Source organism: Mya arenaria, chromosome 12, assembly GCF_026914265.1.
Source record: "Mya arenaria isolate MELC-2E11 chromosome 12, ASM2691426v1".
Taxonomy (NCBI): domain Eukaryota; kingdom Metazoa; phylum Mollusca; class Bivalvia; order Myida; family Myidae; genus Mya; species Mya arenaria.
In genome coordinates this window covers 12,828,375-12,850,220 of record NC_069133.1, presented here as the reverse complement: position 1 = coordinate 12,850,220, position 21,846 = coordinate 12,828,375, and the positions used below count along the sequence as shown (strand labels likewise).

Below are 21,846 nucleotides of genomic sequence, written 5' to 3'. Positions count from 1 at the left end.
CAGGACCTACTTACTGTTACCTCGTTGACATTCGTGAGATTGTAGATGAGATATATAAGTAATGTCCTAGCTGTTTGTTATGACGAAATATTTTATACGGATTCAAAAAAGTCCACTGTACACTTCCAAATAATCCAAGAAAAATGCCAGTGTTGACTGAAGCAATTTATTAAACTTTGTGATCGGATAACAACTAAAAAGGTTGAAACAGTATTCCTCTTAATATTTATGTGAAAACCGAATTAGAAACGATAGGTTTGGTAGTATTTAATACGAGAGGTGAAGTACCTATCACGTGACTGTCATAAGCCTATTAATGAGTTAATATTACATAACATACGAGTATATTCATGCTAAAACGCCGTATTTAGAAATAAGCCATATTTACAAACAAAATGCGCTTAAGAAGATATTGGCATTAAATACACGTACCAGTAACGTGGTGGGTCTATTACGAATAAAAGAACATTAAAATGTATACGCGATTGACATACATTTGTAAACTATTGCCAAAACCCCAGTCACACAAGGGCAGCGTTTCTTCAGCGTTCCAGAAAAATCAAGAACTCTGATTTCCGCGCAATGGAATCGCAAGTATCGCCGTGGCATCGCCAGTGAACGCGGTGGGAACTCAGAGAACGCCGATCGACGGCGCGCACTTCATGCCCAAAACAAACGCTTGGCGTTCTGGTAAGAGCGCAGTGGGATCACCGTGTGGTCGCCGTAGCAGCGCAGTTAGGTCTCCTACAACGCTACAGGATCACCGCGGCGAGCGCAAAGCGGTCGCACTGCGAACGCAATGGTTATCGGTGGCGCTTAACTGGAGCCATTAAACCTTATATTTACCTATTGTATGACATAATTGTGTAATTTAGTAGACATAAAAATAAGATTCAATGTATTTGTTTATATTTTTATGTAAAAAAGTAGATGTAATTTTGTTTCAAAAATACTTCATTTAATCATAGTGTATGAAATACTAAAACGTTATCATGTAATGCAAATACTTCTTTATTGACCGATAATAATAGTGCATATCCACAGCAGTTTTGTAAAAATAACATCAGAAAAGTGATAAGTCAAGATGTCTAACCTGTTTTTAGACTATCTGCGCATGCGCCTATCTGCGTCTTAAGACCGCAAAATCCGAAGAACTACTTCAATTCATGTCGTTTTATTATATCTGGAAGTACAATCCGAATTTCACCAAATATATCTTTATTGTCTAAAGGATAATAAATGGGGACAGTGGATCAGAAGTCAAAAATGTCTCAGGTGGGTGCCATTGGGCAGTTTTCTATGCTTATGTGCATTCAAAAATGGATTGCTCCTCCTTTACAACCAACATATTGCTTAGTGACTTCATGTTGTATAAGAAAACAACTGCCTTCCTTGCAATATGTGGATATTCTCTACCATGTTGGTTTCATTGTGATTCTGGGGTAAAAATTAATAAATCTGAAAGCAATGTTACCACTAGCCTAAATCCCTTTGATTCTCATGTGAACTATTCATTGGCACTGTGGGCCTCCCACTTCGTTTTGTCCTTATATACAGCTTTTGTTTTTTTTAAGAAATGGGCGCACTGCTACAGAACTGCTGCGATTCATCCAGGGGTCCATACGAACAATGGGTTGGAGCGGTTACATGCAGCGTTTAAGAACGAATAAAAGAATAAATCAACGGAAGAACACATACAGATGAATATGACCAACATGGTCAAGGTCATGATTAAACTATTCTTTCCAGACAAGTACAACAGATTAACGTTCAGACTATTTCCACAAGAATTGATAATCCTATGATGTGGTTTCATTACCATTTCTGTTTTCCAGTTCCATCAGAAATATTTGCTTTCATTGACAATTTGGCAGCTGTGGTGACTATGGGTTTAGACGAATATATAACGCCTGAAATAGTTATCATTTAAATTTTGACGCATTATCTGAAAATGATAGACAATAGCTACAGCTGTGGTTCGATGGGTTAAGTCGAATATCCAAACGTCTGAATTTGTTACCATTTAAATTTTTATCCAATATCAGAAAAAGGATTTCTTATATAAGACAATATAAGACAATAAACATTTCTGTAAAAACAAAACAAATAATTATCTAATTGACATAACTGTAGTGATTTGCAAATTTCTATTTAACTTTATACATTGTGTAATACCTTTGAATTGTGCTAACAATTTCCTTTAAATTGTTGACAGTAATGGTTTTAACTTTATTTTTGAAATATATTTGTAGGTATGTTGACAGCAACAAGATGACGAGCGAACATTACAAGAACTACTGCAGAAGTGTCCCAGGGTGTTTGCGATGTCGCCCGGAAAACTTTGGGAAAGCACTGCATGGAATAGATGGAAATGTCGAAAGACTACCTGTAGATGTTTTCTATTTGTGCCTCATAAACAGATTTATTATATATTCTTCTTATCATTTATTACATTTACACAGCTATAATGAGTATGGACACTAATCAAGATGCAACACAATACACACATTGTGTGAGTTGATATGATGCAGTTATATTTTTTACATTGCTAGGGATCTTATATCTAATTTTAATTTGCATCCTCTCATAAAATTACATATGAACTGCAGCATCATTCCTATTTGTCATGTAAAATGACTGTTAGTTTTCTCTCGTATCTAATGATGAAAACTACAATTTGGGGTCATAAATTTGCTTTATATGCTTTTTATTATGAAACTCTATGACCACACAGTTTTAAACCTTTTATTTTTCTATGGAGGACTGTGTGTGATGCTCATAGTTTCAAACAATGACTGCATCGTATCTTTGAAAAGCTTTTGCATTAGGTACTCTGAATTGTATCCCTTCGTCTGCAGATATATTTTGGATCTCTAATCATTGAAGTACTTGGGGTTCACCAATTGTTTAATATTATTTGTTTTATTATTAAGTTTTCCTCAAGTTCATTGACCTTTTACGTTTTTTTCTTTATTCAGGATTGTTGGGATAAGAGTGAGGTTTGTACACGTAAACTGGTTTATTCCCCCAGTAAATTTACATTTTACTGACCGTTCCAAGGCGGTACCTTACAGTCCTTGATAAACATACCTAGTTTTTTTTGTATGCCCGAAGCTGTTTGTGGAGTTTTGTGCTGTTCCATGTTTCCTGTTTGGGAATTTTTGTTTTTGTGTTCTATGTCTTTGGCGTTTACCCTGTGCCATAAAACGGGGTTAATGTTTAAACTTTTGGCTACTGAGCTTGTTTCTTTAGTTTTTAGACAAGTATTGATGTCGGCTCTGATGAGGCTTATTTTTTAAGATTTGTTTTCATCCATTAATGTTGGAACACGTATGAGCTTATGCGCATATATACTAATTAGTTCATGTTCCAATGAGTTTGTCTCTTCTTCAGTGTCGTTAAATTAAAGCCTTTCCATTGTGCCAGCTGTTTCTTTGGCTATTGCCTCTGCGTTTGGGTGCGTATGTGACGCCGTCCCAAGCTGACTCTAGCCATTGGTGAAATTAGAAATGGCCCACTTAGGCTAAAAACAAAAATACACTTTAGTTTCTCGGACACTTTTTTAAGTCTCCCCCATTCGTGGGGAGACATATTGTTTTTGCCCTGTCCGTCAGTCTGTACGTAACACTTTTCGCTTTTCGCTCAATAACAATAGAACGCTTAGACCCAGGAACTTCATACTTGGTATGCTGTTTGGTCATGACTAGCAGATGGCCCCTATTGATTTTGTGATCAGTAGGTCAAAGGTCAACGTCAAGGTAAACTTGAGGTGAAAAAACGTATTCTGCTCAATAACTAAAGATCCTTTGGGTCCAGGAACTTCATACTTGGTATGCTAGTTGTTCATGACTGGTAGGTTACTCCTACTGATTTTGAGGTCAAAGGTCTAGGTCACCGTGACCTTGAGATGAAGAAACGGTTTCCGCTCAATAACTAAAAAACTCTTGCACCCAGGATCTTCATACTTGGTATGCAAGTTGATCATGACTAGTAGATGAACCCTATTGATTTTGAGATCCGTAGGTCAAAAGTCAAGGTCCCCGTGACCTTGGGGTGAAGAAACGGTTGCCGCTCAGTAACTAAAGAACGTTTGCATCCAGGAACTTCATACTTGGTATCCATCCCCACTCCACAGTCAATTTCTATCTCACAGACAATTTCAAGAGTCAGATCATTCATCAGTAGAAGGGATACACGTTAAAGGAGGCGTTGCTTTATATATTCACCAAGATTTCTCCTGCACGCCGGTAAATTCTAGTGATGTTTCCATTGAATGCTTGGCTAATGAACTAACATATATCTCAATTTGTGTGTACAAACCACCCAAAACTCCACTACAACACAGCTTGCAAAACGTTTACACAAGACTCACAGTGAATATTACTGCTGATTTTAATATTGACCTCCTTAAACCATCTTATTCTGACTTGAACACATGCTTGTGCAACTACTCACAGATCATCCAACAGTTTACAACTGCACAGAGGACTCTTCTATATCATATTATATATATATTAAAAATGTGAACTGCAAAGAATCTGGTGTAATTCCAATACATTACAGCTACCATGACATCACATATGCAGTCGTCAGCTTTCTACGAAACCATTAGTGATGATTGTATACTCCAGATTGAAATGAAACAAAATGGTACTTCTTACATCCATCTATATATCACATTAAGTTTTAATATTCATAGGATCACTGATCTTATGCAGTAGATGTTCACTATTTAATACGGGTGAATAAACCAAACTTCACTGTTGGTTCGTCTCCAGTCTCTTTTTCTCTGCTACGACCACACAAAAGGGGAGACTAGCGCTTTTTTCAAAAACGCAATCTTTAGGTTAGTGGGAAGAGAGCGCTAATTTTTTTATCTGCCTTATTTTGTTTATCCTTTCTTGAATTCATAAAAGAAATGACAGAAACATTGAATGAACACAATTTATTGAACAACTGGCTCATTTTCAGAATAAATATAATGTCTAACATGCATTTAAAATTGTAAATATATGTTAAATTTGATTTTGATTCATATACAGCCTAATTAAAAGTTCAACCTCCAACTGTTATTGTTCCAAACTATGAATGTGTTCACTACTTTTGACCAATAAAGTAAGACATATGTTAAACAACAGTTTTGTTAAAATCATAAACAGTGTATTTACACGTTGACATATTATATTTAAACTGTATGATTTGAAGACGATGTTCTTTGTACAAGTCTTAATGCAATGGCTGTTCTGTTCTTAACTTGCATGTGTACAATAAAGAATTGAAAGTTTTAATTCATATTTCTTATCCGTCCTGATTATTATGAACGTTTGGGAAAAAAGTTGTTGATGAAGCTTATCAGATTGAAAAGGCTTACGTGTTGGTGTCGGGTTTGAATAATGACCTGGCATTAAGTAAATGTTCTACAGGAAGTTAGGAGGAATACCTAATTTGAGGGCAATATCTTCTAAGATAGTGTCCTTGTCGTCTGCTCGTATCCACATAATTTCAAGCGGGACATTGTATGACGGCAAATCATAAGTAGGACATATTTGGTCGTCATTTGGGATCTTTGATGCAAGAATCCCTAAATTAGCCTTGAACTGGACATTTCCGCTGGCGAAGAATACTCGGGAATCGGTGCTTTTAATTGATATGTATGTAGGCGACGATGACTTCATGTTTTCTTCTTCGTTCGTGTGATGATGAGGAAAAAACACGTACGCCGTTGTGAAGGTTTTAAGTGGCATCCTCGTCACGATATCGTTATGTAATCCATTGACATCCTGCACCAGATCTTATGGGTATCACTATTCCCGAACATATTGCTGCAGGCACCAGGGACAAACTACTCCGGCATCGCTGTGCATTACTTTAATAGGGAAGCTGACAAATGTATTGAACTCTAGAAGCTTATTTAGCTTACAGTTCCCCTCCTCAGGAATTCCATTCAGCTCGCGTGCGTTATTAGTGGTCCGCCATCACCTATTCATATTGAGTGAACCTCACGACACCACCACTCTATAGTCTATCTTAATCGACCAGTCTTCCCTTTAACTGAAATAAATATCCATAAATTATATTTTAAAGTTAAAAGTTGAATACAGGAATCAACTATATACATTAGTGTAATCATTTTAGAATTTACTGTTGTTTTCGTCAATATGTTGTTGCCAGCAAGTCGCGAGCTGCTGTCAACCATGACGGGATACTGCAACCTTTACACAATGAGAGGAGGTCAATATGAACTATAATGGCTGGTTTACGAGTTGATTTCTTTTGCTAGATATATAAAATCATCGATTTTCTTTATGACCAAGAAAAGACCCTTTCAAAATGAAGGTAGTTTACTTCACATTCCTAGTCTCTTAGTTGTGTCATGTATCCATTCTGGATCTCTGGGCTTGAATGCCCGCTTTTCATATGAAAGTCATAGTGTCTTTTTCGGTCTGTGTTTTCGTTTTAAATACTTCACGAGACGTGTCGTGTATAATCTCAAGTTGTTCTTGCAGGTAAGCGACGTACGCATTTGAAAATTTAGTTCCCATCTAGCAACTTGCCGAGTCGGCTGCTTAAGGCTACGCATCCATGAAACGGTCGCATTGTCAATTCTGAGATGAACAGTTTGACTGTACAGGAAGAGGTTGAAAGGTTGAACTGAATGAGAAACGGCAAGCAGCTCTACCCGCGCAACACAATACTGTTGCTCAGAAACAGTGAGGCCCCAGACCGAATAGAGCAAACTTCACGTCCACTTCCCTAGATATTCGGATTCTGTAAAAGACTGGAAATATATTCAAAAACGCTCGCTATAGTATTTCCCTAAAGAAGTCGTTACTATTTAAAAATAACATACTGATATCTAAATTTTAATCAACATATGTGTATGCATTCTATATCTTTTGCATGTGCAAAAATGGGTTAAATGGAATGCAGGACAGAATCACGAATGGCATGTACTTAAAATACAGTAAGGAATATTTCCAGTATGGGTATTTCGCTCGATACCTCGTTTTGTTCAATGGTATGTATAACTTAATAGTGTGTTACGGGTATCAAAGACCAAGCTCAATATGGCAAAGTTACCGCACCGACGGACGCATCTTTTAATAAACATTCATCTTCAAAAATATTTGAAAATGAATCCATGGGTGCAGAAAGGGTTGGCACAGCGTTACCCAAACCCAACGAGAATCTTCACTATCAACTAAACTAGTACATTATAAATTCATTTATAAAAAGAGAGCACACACTACAAAAAAGTGTGGGACCCAGAGATCAAGAATGGATACATGACACTACAAAATAAACTAAAACTTATCTCGGTCTGCATATGCAGCTTTGCATGGTATTGCTATTACTGTTTTATTTCATATTCCATCATCTTTTTAACCAACCAGTCTATGTTGGTGTAAAATGCTTTATATAAATTTTCTAAACAGGATAATAAACTCAATGAAAAGGATACATTTTTGTTTAAACTACATTTATTCACGAAGGACACTAAACACTTTTATAAAAGAAAAAGCAACAGAAAACAACAATAAGAAAAAGAAAAAGATTGATAATATATTTTTTTTAATATAAATTCAATCACTGTTCTGTATGTGAAACAGTTCTCTGTCGCATTAGAAGGGGAACTTAACCTTACATAACTGCAGCAAGCAACTTTATTTGCATTATGTCCCTGCTTTAGAAAACTTGTTTTCTTTGAAGCCCGTCATAACCGTCAAATAATGAAATAATTTTGTTTGTGAAAAAAACACTATCATTTATTAGGCTATTTTTATATGTACACAATCATAAGCGTTTTTGTTTTGATCATTTAAGTCAAATGAGTTTAACATGCTAACGCATTTAAAAAAACCTAAAGTGTTTGCATCAACCTATATTGTGCATCTGAAAGGGTAGTGGGGCTATCAAAGATCAACCTTGTGGGTCGGATTCATAACATAATAGAGCATTCGGAACTCCTCGGCCATTTTTTTTAAAAACAACCTCGGATGTATTCGGACGGTATTTTATTTAGCAGTTAAACTTTATGTCTTAACTGATGGGAATCTTAATTATGTTTGCAATAATACACTTCACTGGTAATCAATTTAAACTTAGATTAATAAATATAACTGTAAAACACTGAATTTAAGTAACGATTTAATTTATAAGAATACGAACTACTTCAACTGATGTACCGGCATACATCCGAGGTTGTTTTTGAAAAAAATGGCCGAGGTGTTCCGAATGAAAATATGGTTCTCGATATGATTCCTCTGCGCGTTTCATTAATGGGCGTATAATTAAAATTATCGTGGTCGCCCAGTTGTTGGCCACTTTTAAATTGATAAATGGATATAAACAAACACTTACCAGCACTTGTCAGGTCAGTGCTCATACTGCTAATGGTATTGTGTACTTGGGAGTACACTGTAAACAAAACAAAAACTACGGGTTAAACGGGTTTTTGCAACTGACGAAGAGGCGACACTTTTGTCTGCATTTGTAAACTTGATACATGCCACATACAAATGTTTCTTCACAAATAAGTTCAATATAAGTTGGTGTTTGTTAATTCGAATTAAACAATATAGACGTGGCCATACTCAGTGCATATGGGCGACCAGTTAAAATTAATAAATGCTGAAGTTAAAGAAAATGTCAACCGACTAAGTGTGCGAAAATATATGTTGTTTAGCGGTCCAGCCACTGTTTCAATCAGCAGAGTTACTTGATTATAATTTGAAAGATTTACCAAAATTTAAGCATAACGGATATGAATATGTTGTCATCGTATTGGATAAAACCTCATCTGCAGGCTATGTACACAAACTGCTATGGTTGTTGACTGTTGATTGTATACACCAGTCAACTGTTACCACGCCCCCACAGGTCTGGTGTATACCAGGGATGGCGGGGAAATGGCCAGCGTTTTTACCCCCCCCCCCCCCGCAATGGCGTGAATGCGCTAAAACTCGCGGGGAATCGTCTTACCTGGGATGTCCCCGGGGTGCGGGGGGATTTTTGCGGGTATTTTACCAGCGGTTTGTTCCCGCATGGCAAATATTTTACCTGAAATTGGCTGAACCGAAAGACAAAGGCCCCATTCTTCCCCGGACCTGGGGGGGGGCGTGGTTACAATCGACTGATGCATTAAAAAGGTCTGCCCGCGCCCTTTAATGGCTTCATTATGGCTTGTCCCCGTCACATCCCCGAGTGTGACCTAAACAAAATTTGAAACCAGATGGGATTTTTTTGTCGTCTTGGAATTGGCGAGTTATTGTGTAAATGTCTGGTAACCAGTGATATAAGACTGCTGACAAAAAATCAGATCGCAGGTTTCCATATTGATGTTCAAAAACTGTTGGTTTATGGATATTTCTTAAAGCGTAAGTAACGCTTTTAGCCACATCACATTAATTTTCGATCGGAAATATGAAAAACTGCGATCTGATCTTTTGTTAGCAGTCTTACATCACTGATCTTCAGATATTTACGCAAAAAATGGCCAATTCCAAGACAAAATATATAAAAAAAAGTTGTTAAAACGGTCAATCTGAGAGAGTGCAGCTTCGATGAGTGATAACAATCTTTATACATGAAGGGTGCAATTTATTTATGTAAAATACATATCTTGTAACATGATTCAATGAAATGTTTTAAACAAAGAGAGAGAAGTTAAAGTAAAATCAGAATTAGTAAATAATAAATATCGAGATCAGTGGCGCAGAACAGTTTACGGCGTAGCTATTCCGCAGGTTGTTGTTAACAAACCCGAGATTGTGCGTGGCCGATAACAAGTCAATTAACTCAGTTTTCTTTTATTTCCATCGCACACAGCCCTGGGTATAGCCAGAGCTAGCTGGACTCGGAAAACGGAAATTGATCCAAATTGGAAATTTAACAGGTAAACACAGTGAGCGGTATTCAAAAAGTAGTTTATTTATCTTTGGTTTGATTTGGTGTCAGTTTCAATCAGTGGTCGTCGGGTGAATTTAACGCTAAAACAAGTGATTATTAAATTGTTTTATACAATAATACATTGTTGACATTATTTTAAAAAAAGGTTAATGCTAATGTTAGAAATATTATCTTTAATAAAAAAAAATCGTGTAAGACTCGAATTTGAATACTAGTAATAAAAGACATTTAATTTCGATACTCGTGTTCCTCAAAATTGAATATTTAAGAAAAGTAGTTTAAAGTAAAAGTCAGGTGTTATTACGTGTATGTTTAGAGTGTCCAATAATTTAACTGGAGGTTGTCGATAAAGTTGGACTACCGCAGAAGGGTTTTATGAATGTTGGTAAGTCAATTGCTTTGATTGCGCAAAATACAAATCATTATTAAATCGAAGAAAAGCACGTTGTATTAATTATTAATGAACTCGTTCCGGTAGAAGTGTTTGAAGACAAGTTGATCACTGAGTATTTTGTATTAAAACTTTTTTTATCAGTTAGGGTAATTATGGTAATAATTTTTTGTCTGTGGGGAACATCATGAGTAGATTATTCTGAAGAATTATTGTTTATGTATTTTGTCAATAGAATATGCATCTAACGATTTATATATACACACTTTTATATGTGAAGTGAAGATGTCTTTTTGATTTCTTGAAATGTTAAATGTTACTTATATCCATCTATATATAATCATAATGTTCCATTGCTGTTCGATTTATCATACAATTTGCGTATATTTTCTGTGCACTCATCCGTGTAGATATAATTGTATTCAGTTATGGAGAAATAACAAAATATCTAAAAAGTATCTACAGCCGTGAAACCGGTTAAAGGCGGTACACTATAGGCAATTATTAATAAAAGGTTTTGTATTATACTATGTTTATTTTTATTGTAAGGAACAAAACAAAACAAAGCATATGATTTATGAACAGATATTAATATAATATAAGCGCTTTTTAATTGGGGATTTTGTGGATTTAATTATACAGATTATCTCTTCACAAATAATAGTATTTGTTTGGTTTTGCTTAATAAGTCAAATGAGTTAAACATAATAACGCATTACAAACAATCATCAACCTATACTGTGCTCCTTTTTTTCGATGATTAAAAGCGTAATATTAAACATATTGATTATGACTTATATAAGGCCTAAAAAAATACTTTAAAAAAAATAAAATCTTTTCACCTTGTAATAAAAAAACACGAAAAGCTTACCTACCCTACCTATTTTTAAAAAGGATGTAACCCTAACCAAACATCTTTTTTCTTTAAGGCCTAATGGTGTCAACGTTCTCAGCACCAAACACACTATTGCGTTCTACCTTCTTACACTCAGGACCGTGCATAAAGTGTTTCCTCATCTGTAAATTATTTAAAAAAAAGTATTTTGATACCAGGTTTTTTATGTGAATAAAAATAGCGGGCGTACTTCATTGATCATCCCTGACGGTCTTTATATAGAGATGAATGGGCGACTTCATTGATCATCCCTGACGGTCTTTATATAGAGATGAATGATTCAGTGTCATACAGAGGGCCATGACCCCGCATACTAGTACGCGGGTACCCAGCATGCGACCAAAGAAATGAGTTAAAACACGCATGATACTTAGCATTAATTTCAGACAACAAATATTTCTACTATTTCGACATACCAAACGTCACCACAGTGCCATTGATGAACTTTTCGTCGAAGTTAAAACACACATGCGGATCAAGGGGGAGGGGACGCCCCCCCCCACCCTATAAAATCGTCAAAGTTTACTTTTTATTTCAATATAGGAGAAAAAAAGTAATTAAATACGCCAAAATTCACTATTTCGGACAAATAATATTTAAATGTTCTTCGAGGAGTACTCAAAGGTTACGCCACTAAATCTAACGTCAAATATCGGACACGCAGCTGAAAAGGAAAAGTGATTTGGTCTGATTGCCATGTCCGTCAGAGCCAGATTCTGTAGACTCCTTACAAACACTTAACGATATCAACACAAATATTGACAAAGTTATGCAAATATTGTAAGCACTTGAGTTATAGATTCAAGTCAAACTCTATACACATATATTTCAATTTAATTATTCAATCCAGAAGCTAACAGTCAACAAAAAGACCAATTTAAATAGCAGTAACAGTAAAAATACAGTATTTGTATTGACATACACAAATCAAATCTACTAGAATACATAAAGAACATAATACTATTGGTTTGTTATTTTAATTTCGGTTAACAACTGGTGCATCTATAGGAAATCATTTTAGAATCAAAATTTCGTACAACAATTCGCAAGTTATGGCCATTATATTGTTTGACGTAACCACCAATACAGTAGAGGAAACGTCTTTTGAGCAGCGACTATTGATCAAACTTGTGTTGACCATGGTTATATCAAACAACTTAACATGTGTACTCTTCAAAGTTTAACGACGATTCATGCATATTTCTTTTGAAACATTAACAGCAAGATCACGGTTGTTATGGCCTAAAATACATTTGGTTCGGATTACCCGACCCTACCTACGAAATAGGCGCCGACCCTGGCGTTTTGATAGTCAGTTGGTTAAGAAAATGTCTTTTAAGTGTGTGTTTTAATATGTAGGTAGAAACCTTTAAAGCCTTATTCAGAAGATGATTTCAACACCATTCTTCAAGGATGATAATTACATTCTCATATGAAGCCTTATACATATATATATATAATATAAATAAATGAAAAGCCTCCCTACCCAACCTGTATTTGAGAAGAATGTAACCCTAACCAAACCATGTTTGGCCGAAATTTTCATCTTTTACGGATAATACTTCATACAAATTCTGATTAACATGTACATTTGGTTTTCAGACACCCAACTAAGCTTCAGTATTAGTATGATGGCTTGAAAAAAGGAGTTCTTTTAAAGGTATTGATTGGCGCTATGCAAGATGTTTTGCTAAGTTTAAGAATATGTAGTTCATCCTCATGATAAATCAGCCAGCCATACATACTCTCAAAATATTTGTAAGTAGTCATGGGCATGCCTTTATGCTTTATTATAAAGATGGCCATTTAGTGATTGACTGGGATAATTATACCTAAAACCACATCGAAAGACACATTGATTTACTTTAAAAGGTACTTTAGGTGATTACAAATTAATTGCTAGACTTTCACTCCCGACCACCTCTCTTTTTTTCGCCGAACCTCAAAATGTATTGAATCAAATAAATATGTACTTTGAAAACTAAAAGATTCATTATGGTTTTTAGAAAGGCAAAAATCTCTGAAATTGAGAACGACAATTGGTCGACACTCCAGTTTACAAATGGTGGTACTTTTAAGTAAAACTAGGCGATTTATCAAACACTATATTGGCGTTATAAGAAGCCCTTAACAAATATATTAATCGACTTTGGTTACATAGACCTGGTATTTTTTATTATTATTTATTTATTTATTTATTATTATTATTATTATTATTATTATTATTATGTATTATGAGCTATTACGGACCACTCAATTTTATACTGTTTAACGTAGGATACCATATAGAACACCACGACTTTCCCTACATTCCATACAACAAGTTACCGGAAGTGAAAAAGATTGCGCCAGAATTTTATCAGCAACCCTACCATACTTCTTGGATAAAGGTGCTTTGGGATTTTATATTCGATCCCTCCCACGGTCCTCAGGCGCGCTCTGTTGGTTACCATGTCAACCCAAACAGCAAACACGCGGTCAATGGGGTTGCCAATGGTAACGGGGTCAAAGAGATTGCCAATGGAAACGGGGTCAATGGGGTTGCCAATAGTTACGGTGTTCATAAGGCTACTGGACATAACGGATCTATAGCAAACGGTCATGCTGAAAGTGCGAAGACAAAGTCAGAATGACGTTACATTCTGCAATGTTCAAACCATTATGTTTTAATATAAGGTTTTAGGTTTGTTGATTATTCTTAACTATTCACCACGTGTTTGATTTTAAGCGAGTATATATTGATCTTAAGAATAAGAAGCAGTAAACTTTAACTTGAGCTAGAACTTTGGAGTTTTCTTTAAATATTCTTTTTTTGGGGGTGGGGTGGGGGTGGGGGGGGGTGGGGGTGTACAGTTAGGTATACGTTATGATTGAAAAGTTTACATTTTGATGTCTTAATTGTTTGTGTTTGGAACACTCTTCTATTTATTGGCCGTCCTTTCCTATCTTGTGTTGTTAACAGGGACATTTGTCTTGCCCCTTCATGCACACTGTCTTTGTAGATATGCAACTGTTCTATTTTTGTCTATTTTGTCGTCCCAAATTCAAGTAATTTTTAGGCCTTGTCTGTATCATTTACATTCGATGTCATAGGTGTTGACATAAAAGGCAGTTGAAATTGTATGATTCTTCATTATCAACTTATTTGTCACGATCTGTAAGGGATAATATGTAAGTGTGGGACCCAGAGATCCAGAATGGATACATGAGACTACAAAATAAACTAATGCTTATCTCGGTCTGCATATGTAGCTTTGCATGGCATTGCTATTACTGTTTTATTTCATATTCCGTCATCTTTTAACCAAACAGTCTATGTTGGGGTAAAATGCTTTATATAAATTTTCTAAACATAATAATAAACTCAATGAAAAGGATACATTTTTGTTTAAACTACATTTATTCACGAAGGACACTAAACACTTTTATAAAAGAAAAAGTAACAGAAAACAACAATAAGAAAAAGAAAAAGATTAAAGATAATATATTTTTTTATATAAATTCAATCACTGTTCTGTATGTGAAACAGTTCTCTGTCGCATTAGAAAACGACTGCTACCGCATATTAAAGGTGATAACTGTAACACAATTATGTATAAAAAATGATGAATGAAACAGATGAAAAGAAATTGATAGATTTAGCGAAGTTTTTTAAGATTATACTGGATTATTTTATTAATACACCAGGCTAACTAGCGCTTACCTCAATTTTTACTGTAAATTGTTACAAATTAATATAAATATATTTATTATATTTGTCTTAGTTGACTCCAGAAGATAGAATATAGCGTTCTTCTTCTTTTTCTTAGTAACTACACAGCTTGACCGATTGAGTTTGTGTATGTTTGATGCCATGATTTGTGTATGTTTATTTGTTGTAAACCTCGTATCACATGTATTATATGTGCAGAGTGTACAATAAACTTTTGCGAAGGGGAACTTAACCTTACATAACTGCAGCAAGCAACTTTATTTGCATTATGTCCCTGCTTTAGAAAACTTGTTTTCTTTGAAGCCCGTCATAACCGTCAAATAATGAAATAATTTTGTTTGTGAAAAAAAACACCATCATTTATTAGGCTATTTTTATATGTACACAATCTTGAGCGTTTTTGTTTTGATCATTAAAGTCAAATGAATTAAACATGCTTGCGCATTTAAAAAAATCTAAAGTGTTTGCATCAACCTACATTGTGCATCTGAAAGGGTAGTGGGGCTATCAAAGATCAACCTTGTGGGTCGGATTCATAACATAATAGAGCATTCGGAACTCCTCGGCCATTTTTTTTAAAAACAACCTCGGATGTATTCGGACGGTATTTTATTTAGCAGTTAAACTTTATGTCTTAACTGATGGGAATCTTAATTATGTTTGCAATAATACACTTCACTGGTAATCAATTTAAACTTAGATCAATAAATATAACTGTAAAACACTGAATTTAAGAAACGATTTAATTTATAAGAATACGAACTACTTCAACTGATGTACCGGCATACATCCGAGGTTGTTTTTGAAAAAAATGGCCGAGGTGTTCCGAATGAAAATATGGTTCTCGATATGATTTCTCTGCGCGTTTCATTAATGGGCGTATAATTAAAATTATCGTGGTCGCCCAGTTGTTGGCCACTTTTAAATTGATAAATGGATATAAACAAACACTAACCAGCACTTGTCAGGTCAGTGCTCATACTGCTAATGGTATTGTGTACTTGGGAGTACACTGTAAACAAAACAAAAACTACGGGTTAAACGGGTTTTTGCAACTGACGAAGAGGCGACACTTTTGTCTGCATTTGTAAACTTGATACATGCCACATACAAATGTTTCTTCACAAATAAGTTCAATATAAGTTGGTGTTTGTTAATTCGAATTAAACAATATAGACGTGGCCATACTCAGTGCATATGGGCGACCAGTTAAAATTAATAAATGCTGACGTTAAAGAAAATGTCAACCGACTAAGTGTGCGAAAATATATGTTGTTTAGCGGTCCAGCCACTGTTTCAATCATCAGAGTTACTTGATTATAATTTGAAAGATTTACCAAAATTTAAGCATAACGGATATGAATATGTTGTCATCGTATTGGATAAAACCTCATCTGCAGGCTATGTACACAAACTGCTATGGTTGTTGACTGTTGATTGTATACACCAGTCAACTGTTACCACGCCCCCACAGGTCTGGTGTATACCAGGGATGGCGGGGAAATGGCCAGCGTTTTTACCCCCCCCCCCCGCAATGGCGAGAATGCTGTGATTTTGTTTTCGCGCTAAAACTCGCGGGGAATCGTCTTACCTGGGATGTCCCCGGGGTGCGGGGGAATTTTTGCGGGTATTTTACCAGCGGTTTGTTCCCGCATGGCAAATATTTTACCTGAAATTGGCTGGACCGAAAGACAAAGGCCCCATTCTTCCCTGGACCTGGGGGGGGGGGGCGTGGTTGCAATCGACTGATGCATTAAAAAGGTCTGCCCGCGCCCTTTAATGGCTTCATTATGGCTTGTCCCCGTCACATCCCCGAGTGTGACCTAAACAAAATTTGAAACCAGATGAGATTTTTTTTGTCTTGGAATTGGCGAGTTATTGTGTAAATGTCTGGAAACCAGTGATATAAGACTGCTGACAAAAAATCAGATCGCAGGTTTCCATATTGATGTTCAAAAACTGTTGGTTTATGGATATTTCTTAAAGCGTAAGTAACGCTTTTAGCCACAACACATTAATTTTCGATCGGAAATATGAAAAACTGCGATCTGATCTTTTGTTAGCAGTCTTACATCACTGATCTTCAGATATTTACGCAAAAAATGGCCAATTCCAAGACAAAATATATAAAAAAAGTTGTTCAAACGGTCAATCTGAGAGAGTGCAGCTTCGATGAGTGATAACAATCTTTATACATGAAGGGTGCAATTTATTTATGTAAAATACATATCTTGTAACAAGATTCAATGAAGTGTTATAAAAAAAGAGAATTATTAGGAAAATCAGAATTAGTAAATAATAAATATCGAGATCAGTGGCGCAGAACAGTTTACGGCGTAGCTATTCCGCAGGTTGTCGTTAACAAACCCGAGATTGTGCGTGGCCGATAACAAGTCAATTTACTCAGTTTTCTTTTATTTCCATCGCAAACAGCCCTGGGTATAGCCAGAGCTAGCTGGACTCGGAAAACGGAAATTGATCCAAATTGGAAATTTAACAGGTAAACACAGTGAGCGGTATTCAAAAAGTAGTTTATTTATCTTTGGTTTGATTTGGTGTCAGTTTCAATCAGTGGTCGTCGGGTGAATTTAACGCTAAAACAAGTGATTATTAAATTGTTTTATACACTAATACATTGTTGACATTATTTTAAAAAAAGGTTAATGCTAATATTAGAAATATTATCTTTAATAAAAAAAATCGTGTAAGACTCGAATTTGAATACTAGTAATAAAAGACATTTAATTTCGATACTCGTGTTCCTCAAAATTGAATATTTAAGAAAAGTAGTTTAAAGTAAAAGTGAGGTGTTATTACGTGTATGTTTAGAGTGTCCAATAATTTAACTGGAGGTTGTCGATAAAGTTGGACTACCGCAGAAGGGTTTTATGAATGTTGGTAAGTCAATTGCTTTGATTGCGCAAAATACAAATCATTATTAAATCGAAGAAAAGCACGTTGTATTAATTATTAATGAACTCGTTCCGGTAGAAGTGTTTGAAGACAAGTTGATCACTGAGTATTTTGTATTAAAACTTTTTTTATCAGTAAGGGTAATTATGGTAATAATTTTTTGTCAGTGGGGAACATCATGAGTAGATTATTCTGAAGAATTATTGTTTATGTATTTTGTCAATAGAATATGCATCTAACGATTTATATATACACACCTTTATATGTGAACTGAAGATGTCTTTGTTAATGATTTCTGGAAATGTTAAATGTTACTCATATCCATCTATATATAATCATAATGTTCCATTGCTGTTCGATTTATCATACAATTTGCGTATATTTTCTGTGCACTCATCCGTGTAGATATAATTGTATTCAGTTATGGAGAAATAAAAAAAATATCTAAAAAGTATCTACAGCCGTGAAACCGGTTAAAGGCGGTACACTATATGCAATTATTAATAAAAGGTTTTGTATTATACTATGTTTATTTTTTATTGTAAGGAACAAAACAAAACAAAGCATAATTATGATTTGTGAACAGATATTAATATAATATAAGCGCGTTTTAATTGGGGATTTTGTGGATTTAATTATACAGTTTATCTCTTCACAAATAATAGTATTTGTTTGGTTTTGCTTAATAAGTCAAATGAGTTAAACATAATAACGCATTACAAACAATCATCAACCTATACTGTGCTCCTTTAAAGGGTCTTTTTCGATGATTAAAGGCGTAATATTAAACATATTGATTATGACTTATATAAGGCCTAAAAAAATACTTTTTTTTAATAAATTTCTTTTCACCTTGTAGTTGAAAACCTTAAATGCTTATACAGAAGATAACTTTAACACCATTACCTAATGATGAAAATGACATTCTTATATAAAAACATAATAAAAAAAACGAAAAGCTTACCTACCCTACCTATTTTTAAAAAGGATGTAACCCTAACCAAACATTTTTTGCTTTAAGGCCTAATGGTGTCAACGTTCTGAGCACCAAACACACTATTGCGTTCTACCTTCAAACACTCAGGACCGTGCATAAAGTGTTTCCTCATCTATGAATTATTTAAAAAAAAAGTATTTTGATACCAGGTTTTTTATGTGAATAAAAATAGCGGGCGTACTTCATTGATCATCCCTGACGGTCTTTATATAGAGATGAATGATTCAGTGTCATACAGAGGGCCATGACCCCGCATACTAGTACGCGGGTACCCAGCATGCGACCAAAGAAATGAGTTAAAACACGCATGATACTTAGTATTAATTTCAGACAACAAATATTTCTACTATTTCGACATACCAAACGTCACCACAGTGCCATTGATGAACTTTTCGTCGAAGTTAAAACACACAAGCGGATCAAGGGGGAGGGGACGCCCCCCCCCCCCCCCCCCTATAAAATCGTCAAAGTTTACTTTTTATTTCAATATAGGAGAAAAAAAGTAATTAATTACGCCAAAATTCACTATCTCGGACAAATAATATTTAAATGTTCTTCGAGGAGTACTCAAAGGTTACGCCACTAAGTCTAACGTCAAATAGCGGATCCGCAGCTGAAAAGAAAAAGTGATTTGGTTTAATTGCCATGTCCGATAAAGCCAGACTTCATACACACACTTAACGCTATCAACACAAATATTGACAATGATGGTAGTGAAAGGTTATAAAAAGTAATGCAAATATTGTAAGCACTTGAGTTATAGATTCAAGTCAAACTCTATACACATATATTTCAATTTAATTATTCAATCCAGAAGCTAACAGTCAACAAAAAGACCAATTTAAATAGCAGTTACAGTAAAAGTACAGTATTTGTATTAACATAGACAAATCAAATATACTAGAATACATAAAGAACGTAATACTATTGGTTTGTTATTTTCATTTTCGTTAACAACTGGTACATCTATTGGAAATCATTTTAGAATCAAAATTCCGTACAAAAGTTCGCAAGTTATGACCATTATATTGTTTGACGTAACCACCAATACAGTAGAGGAAAAGTCTTTTGAGCAGCGACTATTGATCAAACTTGTGTTGACCATGGTTATATCAAACAACTTAACATGTGTACTCTTCAAAGTTTAACGATGATTCGTGCATATTTCTTTTGAAACATTAACAGCAAGATCACGGTTGTTATGGCCTAAAATACATTTGGTTCGGGTTACCCGACCCTACCTACGAAATAGGCGCCAACCCTGGCGTTTTGATAGTCAGTTGGTTAAGAAAATATATTTTAAGTGTGTGTTTAATATGTAGGTAGAAACCTTTAAAGCCTTATTCAGAAGATGAGTTTAACACCATTCTTCAAGGATGATAATTACATTCTCATATGAAGCCTAATAAATATATATATATACTATATATAAATGAAAAGCCTCCCTACCCTACCTGTATTTGAGAAGAATGTAACCCTAACCAAACCATGTTTGGCCTAAATTTTCATCTTTTACGGATACTGTTTCATACAAATTCTGATTAACCTGTACACTTGGTTTTCAGACACCCAACTATGCCTCAGTATAAGTATGATGGCTTGAAAAAAGGAGTTCTTTTAAAGGTATTGATTGACGCTATGCAAGATGTTTTGCTAAGTTTAAGAATATGTAGTTCATCCTCATGATAAATCAGCCAGCCATACATACTTTCAAAATATTTGTAAGTAGTCATGGGCATGCCTTTATGCTTTATGATAAAGATGGCCATTAAGTGATTGACTGGGATAATTATACCTAAAAATACATCGAAAGACACCTTGATTTACTTTAAAAGGTACTTTAGGTGATTACAAATTAATTGCTAGACTTTCACTCCCGCCCACCTCTCTTTTTTTTCGCCGAACCTCAAAATGTATTGAATCAAATAAATATGTACTTTGAAAACTAAAAGATTCATTATGGTTTTTAGAAAGGCAAAAATCTCTGAAATTGAGAACGACAATTGGTCGACACTCCAGTTTACAAATGGTGGTACTTTTAAGTAAAACTAGGCGATTTATCAAACACTATATTGGCGTTATAAGAAGCCCTTAACAAATATATTAATCGACTTTGATTACATAGACCTGGTATTTTTTTTATTATTATTATTTATTTATTTATTTATTTATTTATTTATTAATTATTATCATTATTATTTATTTATTTATTTTTTTTTTTTTTTTTTATTTATTTATTTATTTTATTTTTTTTTTTTTTTTTGGGGGGGGGGGTATCTATTATCTACCTCTGAAGGCAAACTCACTTACTATGGGTAAACTAGGCGCAAACTAGGTACGTAAACGAGAACGTTTACCATACATTATTTGTTATATCAATATCTTGATATAAATCTCTGACCATTGTGACTTCCATTCCAGGGCGGACGCGGCACCATGGAGACAATGAACAGATTCCTACGGTGTGCGAGCCTGCGCGTCAAGATGCTCACGGCTGAGGACGAGTGGTCGTATGACGAGGAGCCACATAGCCGCCGCCGGAAAGAAATTCTGAAGGCGCATCCGGAAATCAAGGAGCTCATGGGATACGATTCTAACATTGCTTACATTGTCATAGCGGAAGTCATTGCTCAGATGGTGATGTCTTATGTACTAATGGACGCCTCCTGGTCCACTGTGCTTATTTGCGGCTATGTCATAGGAGGTGTACTAAATCATTCATTAGGAAGTGCAATCCACGAAATAGGTCATAATTTAGCTTTTGGCCACGGCCAACCGGTGAAAAATAGACTCCTGAGCATATTTTGCAATGTACCGATCATTGCTCCAATGGCTATTAGTTATAAAAAATACCACGCTGACCACCACCGTTACCTAGGCCATGAATACCAAGACGTCGACATCCCAACCCGCCTAGAATCCTTCCTCTTCCGACGCCCAATCACCAAGATTATCTGGCTTATCTTCCACCCATTGATCCATGCCCTACGTCCTTTTTATAAGAGCCCAAAGCCCATCACTGGATGGGA

At 35.2% G+C, this 21,846-nt stretch overlaps 1 protein-coding gene across 4 annotated transcripts in view; it reads left to right on the top strand.

The window, feature by feature from the left end:
- The first annotated feature begins 17,250 nt into the window (after positions 1–17,250).
- The window catches only part of LOC128210327 (sphingolipid delta(4)-desaturase DES1-like), a 6,499-nt gene continuing 1,903 nt past the window's right edge, over positions 17,251–21,846 (top strand). The window contains exons 1-3 of one of the 4 annotated variants that reach the window (XM_052914601.1): positions 17,326–17,407; positions 20,383–20,440; positions 21,239–21,846. The exon at positions 21,239–21,846 is cut by the window's right edge and continues 1,903 nt beyond it. In XM_052914601.1, coding sequence (XP_052770561.1) covers positions 20,393–20,440; positions 21,239–21,846 — 656 coding nt within the window. In that variant the 5' untranslated portion in view covers positions 17,326–17,407; positions 20,383–20,392. Of the gene's footprint in view, positions 17,408–17,451; positions 17,806–20,382; positions 20,441–21,238 lie in introns of those variants that run through there. The other 3 variants (XM_052914602.1, XM_052914604.1, XM_052914603.1) reach the window with 3 other exon arrangements.